Here is a 6,806-nt window from a genome sequence, read left to right as displayed (position 1 = left end):
GAGATGGATTTGAGACTAGGAAGGCAGAAATCACCTTTCAACACAAGGCAATTCGAAGTGCTTTACAAAAATGAAAGCCATTCAGAAAATGGCATTTAAAAAGCAAAGATAATAAAATAAACATTAAAAGACAAAATACATGAATAAAAGTTACAGTGCAGTCTAAGATATGAATAGTTCAATTAAAAGCAGCGGCAAAAAGAAAAGTCTTCAGCCTGGATTTAAAAGTAGTCAGAGTTGCAGCGGACCTGCAGGTTTCTGGGAGTTTGTTCCAGATATTTGGAGCATAATAACTGAACGCTGCTTCTCCATGTTTAGTTCTGACTCTGGGGACAGAAAGCTGACCAGTCCCTGAAGACCTGAGAGATCTGACTGGATGGTTAATAATTTAGCAGGAGCTCGGAAATGTCATTTGGGCCTAAACCATTCAAAGCTTTATAAACCAGCAGCAGTATTTTGAAATCAATTATTTGACACAGGAAGCCAGTGTAAAGACTTCAGAACTGGAGTCATGTGATCCACTTCCTTAGTGTCAGTGAGGACTCGAGCAGCAGCTTTCTGAATTAACTGCAGCTTTCTAATAGATTTTTTAGTGAGACCTGTAAAGACACATTTACAGTAGTCGAGTCTACTGAAGATGTAGAAACTGATAAATAGTAGAGCCTTCAGTCTCTCAACTAGCAGATGAGTTACCTGGGTAACTACAAACGGCTGTTTTTGGATCAAAGGAGAGCCCACTCAAAATGTTAGATACAGAATGTTAGCCATATCTGTGTGGAGGCTGAGGTCACTGCTGCTGTCGGAGGGGCTCGTCTTCAGTGAGTAGTCCACACATGGGCAGTGGGTGTTGATGTCAAAGGAGCTTTAACCTCTGCCCTCTTGAGACGCTGCAGTGATCAAGGTGGGCCGTTCTCCTCAATCTCCTCATTCAGCTTGTCACACTCCCTGCCCCCTCTCACCCTGATCTAAATTCTACGCATGCCCACCCTGTCCGGGTTTCAGCCTGGCACTCAGTATGCCTGCAGACCAAGGCACACCCTGTTAGACCGAACAAAAGCATCAGTGTCGTGCTGGAGCATGGTGAGTGTGGGATGAGCTGCACAAATCCATTGCACGCTCCCGAGACTTGGATCCACACTTTAATGGATGAAACGTTATGACCACATACTGCCACATCCTGCCTAGCAGAGCCAAATAGACTTGGCACTCATGATTGAATGTTCATTTCACTCTCTATTGAACGGTCTGCAATCTTGAACAAGGGATTGTATTGAGAGCTTCAAAACGATCGCATCATAACTTGTAGGCCACAGAGTTAAAAATAACTTCAAATGCATAAAAGATTAGAAGAGCTAGTTAATAAATTATAAAAAAAAAGAAAATCACATACACAGTATTGTGATGTGGAAGTCCAGTGCATGTATGTTGCTCAATTTGTTTAGATAATTGGTTAATCTGTGGTGCAGACTTTCATAACTGTCCATTGTACATTCCTCTCACAGCATGTATAGACACAGCTTTCTTAATAAGCTTTATAAACAATACAGACACGAGTTGTGCTGATCAAGTGGTACAATTAGAGCCTTTGTGCTTTGGCTTTATGCATTTGTTCGTTTTATGCTGTTTTCCATCCCACCTATCAGCTTGCAGCTCAGACTTCAGTGTCTATCCTCAATAAGCCCTCTGTATGTAGACAGAGAATGGGGACAATACAGCCTTTCTCCCCCCTCCCCTCCTTTATTACACTCACTGGCAAGTGCTGGTCCCCTGACAGAGGCCTTGACGTCACAAGCGGGAGATGAGCCTCCCTGCAGAGCTTAATTCAGCAAGATCACTTTTTGGAATTGAAAGTTAAAGGGGGAGGCGGCAGGTGGCCTGAGGCATCAGGTGTTCCTGCAGAGAGGCAGGGGGAAAGCGGAGAAGAGAAGCAGGTGAATGAGCTCAGTAGCACTAGGCAAATGATAAGGGGAGTGTGGGACTGCTACAGCACTATGTGTATGTTGAGATCAGACCCAAGAAGTACATCTGGAGGAGGGAGATCATATATTAGTGGTCTGACCCGGGATGCAAAGGAAAAGGACAATGCAGTGGGACAAACACTTCCTTTAGTTTCTCTTTGGATCTATGTATGAAGGTAAGACATCTTCCAGTATTTTGTTTGTAATTGGCTTTCTTCAAGATTATCATCTGCTTTGTTATGCTCATAATGGTCTTTGTTAGCAGGAAAACAAGATAGCTTCAGATCATATCAGAGGTGGACAAAGTATTCAAGTAAAAATACAAAAGTAAGCAAACAATGATACACTGATATCAAAAGTAACACTGCCTGATATTTGTCCAATGGCATCTCAGCTTTGAAGGTTATTGCAAGCATATAATTGCAGCAGGAGTTAATGTTACTTAGAATTCACTCTACATTTGCAGGCCACCTAAGCTATAGCCCTTTCCTCAAATGTCTCACAACAGAGTGTCTTCTGATGGCAGAGAGAAAGAGCTCTCACATGCCTCCATAATAGCCCCTTCATGGAGTCCAGACAAAGAGCAGAAATAGCCCTTTTAGCTGGGTTTGGAGAGTAATGTTTCTAAAATGCTCTGATGATAAGAGTGAAACTAAAATGTAACACTATAGTTCATAGGACTAAGGGGCACAGAGTAATGCAAAACGACATGGAAGCTTGAGACCTTAAACCAAAGGTTAACTAAGTTCAGAAATAAAAAAAAAAATGACACACTGGACAATAGTGTGTATGGACACACATAATTCAAAAATGTCAAAAGCATATCATAGTTATAATCTATTATCGATTCATTAACACTTTGGTGTGTCATTAACAAGCGTGATCATGGATGAATATTTTTGATTTTAGCAACTGTTACTTTCCAAAAAAGAAACCTGTCTAAAACACCATAACATATGATGGGCAACATGCACAGCTCTAAACCCAGACATATGCCTAGAAATGGCAAGAAAAAGGAAAAAAATGCACAATGTTTAAATTCTGAAAAAACTATGCTTTAACTGATTTTCCCTTAAAAATGTTAACATTCAAAAAGAAATATTGATAAACTCTAAACTTTGCAATTGAAAACAGTACACCTTCCCAACCTGCTCTGTGTGGGGTCACATTAGGTCAAATAATAATGAAACTTCTTGGTGGTCAGTGTCACTTTGTTACCTGCGCAGCTGAGTCAGCGGATAGCTTGTCTGACTGCAGTCCGCAGGGGGGATTGCAATATCACTTTCCACAGTAATGTATTATTTATTTCATGTGACAGCTGAGCAACAAAGGGTTGGTCATTACAGTCCACACATACAGTATGACATAATGTAGCTCACCATGCAATTTTTGGTACATCCTGTGTTTGAAATGTTTATGAAGTGGACAGTCAAGTGGAATGAGGCTAACTGTCCAACTGTGTCACACACACTGGCTTCCTGTTGGTAAATATTCATGAGCACCTTCATATACAGTATAGTCCACCTGATGACAGCACTGTACTGTATAACAGAATACTTAAATCACCATGAAGCTGAATGGAAACCTATATTACATTTTAGGCTATACCATTGGATTTATAATTAATCTGGCCTCATGTTATTTTGTCTCCTCCTTAAGAAACCAGAGAACACTGATAGTAATCTATATGGTCACTCAACACTATAATTTACTTCCAAGTCACCATCTGAATAAATCATTTAAGCGGTGTCACTGTGTCCTTTCAAGCTTGCCTGAGATTACATAATGCACATAATTGTGGTTTTCTTGTGTCCTTCTCAGAGTAACTGAGGGCCTATAGGTCAATGCTCAATGTGTAGATGATGTTTTAATGTTTTAAAGGTCATCCTGATTCTGCTGGACCATGGCTGTCAGACAAGGGCGGCAGTGGAGGTCCGTGTGCAAAGGCCTGGTGCTGGGGACCCTCCTCACCAGCTGCATGATCCTGCTTTACTGCCTCTCCACTCCCCAGACCCACTTCAGTCTACCTGAGTAAGACTCGTCACACTGGTGTTCATGTATTCTCTAGAAAACATGATGTAAAAAATATTGTTATGTCCAATTTATTCAGCATTTGTATTTTAGAGCTGTGACAATTAGTTATAATGTATGTTTTTTTTAAAGGTTAATTTTAAGTAAGTCTAAGTTCGATAAGTTATTTTATATGTGGGTTTACTCTTACTCTTTAGATTATTTTTATTATTTTGAGTCAGTGTATAGTGTGTCTAGTCCTATGTGTTTGTGAGTATTTAGGGCATTTGAGTCAATCTAGCCAAACATTTAAAAATGTTTTACTCCAACGTCTCAAATGTGTTGGTTTGCCGCTTTTCTTTGTATTGTGTAAGAGTACATTTCCATGTCCTTATCATCACATTTCTCATTTGATTGTTTTCCTGTCTGCAGGGTACCAGTGCCTTACTCCTGTGCCCACCGTCCATCCCAGCTCCGTTCGAAACAAACCACCAACCGCTCACATCAAGCCTCTGGCCAGACCTGCACTCCTAAAGTGGACATCATGTTCATGAAGACCCACAAAACAGCCAGCAGCACGTTCCTCAACATCCTTTTCCGCTTCGGGGAAAAGCACCAGCTCAAATTTGCCTTCCCTGACAGCAGAAATGACTTCTTTTATCCGTCTGTTTTCCAGCGTTCCCAGGTTAAAGACTACAGACCTGGAATGTGCTTTAATATCATCTGTAATCACTTGCGTTTTAACGCACCCGAGGTGGCCAAGCTGTTACCTATGGACACCTCCTACATCACTATCCTGCGAGACCCTGCAGAGCTTTTTGAGTCCTCCTTCCACTACTTTGGCAAGCTGGTACCTTTCACCTGGAAGATACCAGGGGATGAGAAGCTGACAGAGTTTCTGCGTGAGCCCCATCACTACTTTGACCCTGAGGGCTTCAACTCCTTTTACCTCAAGAATCTTCTTTTTTTCGACTTTGGACTGGACAACACTCTGAAGCTGGATGACCCACGTGTAGAACAGGGAATCAGATTCATCAGGGACCGTTTCCAGCTCGTCATGTTAGTGGAGCACTTTGAGGAATCACTCATCCTGCTTAAGGATGCCCTCTGCTGGGAGATGGACGACGTGCTCTTCTTCAAGCTCAACGCCCGTAAGGGATCCACTGTATCTAAACTCACCCCAGAATTGAGGGCCAAGGCTCTTGAGTGGAACGCTATTGACTGGAAACTATACCAGCATCTCAACCAGACTTTTTGGAAGAAAGTAGATGCGTATGGACGGCAGCGGATGGCTGAGGATGTGGCAGAGCTCAGGAGAAGGAACGCAGAGATGGCATCCATCTGCATCGAGGGGGGGCGAGCTGTAGAAGCAGGCAGCATCCAGGAGACAGCCATGCAGCCCTGGCAGCCCATCGGAGAGAAGTCCATCATGGGCTACAACCTTAAGAAGAATGTGGACAAGGCACATCGGAAGTTGTGCCGAAAGATGTTGATGCCAGAGCTTCAGTACTTAACAGAGCTCGGGGTTAACCTGTGGATCACCAAGCTTTGGGGCCATGTCAGAGATATCATCAACTGGTGACGAGACATGTGAGCGAGAGGGGCCATCCTTGTCTCATTTTATTGAAATGTGTTCATTGACTTGAATTTCATTTGATTGTGCACTGTAGTGCACCTGATGGGTGCTCAACTAAAAATGAAACTGTAGACCTACAATGTACAAGTATTGAACCTGTTTGCTACTCGCAGATTAGGCCTGGTATTGTTAGGTATTCTAGTATTTTCTTTCTCTCAGATTGTTCTAGTGAAGTGGATAAGTGAACTATAAAGTTCATATCTTTAAGGAAATAAATATTGCCATCCCTGCTATTATTTAAGGGTGTTTGGTAAAAAGAATGTTACCTCTCTGAGCTAAATATTGTTTTAATGATTTGATGTGCATCCCCGAAAGTTAGCATATTTGAGTTCAAAGAGACTGAAAGCCCACTAAGGGCTAAAACACAGATTTGCAAATAGTGAATGTAAGTACTACAACCCACTTGTGTGTCTGTGGAGGACAAGATCAGACATCATTAAAAAAAATAGTTAAAGAATGATTGACCTTTATACTTGTCATTACAAGGAAAACACAGGTGGAATTAATAATCTTAACGACTCCCCGAGCTGCTCAAATGTAGCCAACGTTATTAATATTTAATACACCTGTGCATCTCGTGCAGCAACATGTCAAAAATATATGTCATGAAAAAAGGTCTGATGAGTAAAGAAATCAATAAATAGGAAAGTATGTAAGCAATCAAGATGATAATTTTTTCTGAAGATTTGTTTACAGTAGCTTATCAGTTTTTAAAGGATCAGATGTATGTTGACTTTTTTTGTTGCTATATAAAACAACATTTTTGCTTCTTCAGGGTTTGTAGCCATTATTCTTTCTTCTGATACCACAATGTTTACACTAATATCAGTCAGCCTTGCCAGGTGTCTTTGCAAGTAGATTGATGAGGTTTTGGAAGGTTGCTGCATAGAGAGACAAACGAAAATTCATTGTCAGCCAAGTTAATGTTTACCCTATCTAGAAAGGCCCTGGCCATGACTCACAGTGTTAAGCTACATGTGTTTACACTGCCTCATTATCACAGCCTGCAGAAGTAAAAGGGATTTCATTTAGGATGACATCAATGTTGTTCCTGTTATGTGCTCTTTTACTAATGTATTTCTTAATGTCTGTCCAACACACACACACACACACACACACACACACACACACACACACACACACACACACACACACACACACACACACACACACACACACTACACTACACAAACACACGACGG

The 6,806-nt window shown here is 41.4% G+C and overlaps 1 protein-coding gene across 1 annotated transcript; it reads left to right on the top strand.

Annotated features, from left to right (window-relative positions):
* The first annotated feature begins 1,793 nt into the window (after positions 1-1,793).
* On the top strand, positions 1,794-6,378 carry gal3st1a (galactose-3-O-sulfotransferase 1a). Its single transcript, XM_010773947.1, has 3 exons — positions 1,794-2,134; positions 3,840-3,989; positions 4,401-6,378. The coding sequence occupies exons 2-3, from the start codon at positions 3,862-3,864 to the stop codon at positions 5,548-5,550; spliced, it is 1,278 nt and encodes a 425-aa protein (XP_010772249.1). The 5' UTR covers positions 1,794-2,134; positions 3,840-3,861; the 3' UTR covers positions 5,551-6,378.
* The last annotated feature ends 428 nt before the right edge of the window (positions 6,379-6,806 follow it).

The sequence above is a fragment of the Notothenia coriiceps genome, unplaced genomic scaffold (assembly GCF_000735185.1).
Source record: "Notothenia coriiceps isolate Sejong01 unplaced genomic scaffold, NC01 NC01_scaffold00013172, whole genome shotgun sequence".
NCBI lineage: Eukaryota > Metazoa > Chordata > Actinopteri > Perciformes > Nototheniidae > Notothenia > Notothenia coriiceps.
Note: the sequence above shows the minus strand (reverse complement) of the source record. Positions and strands in the feature narration are given on the sequence as shown.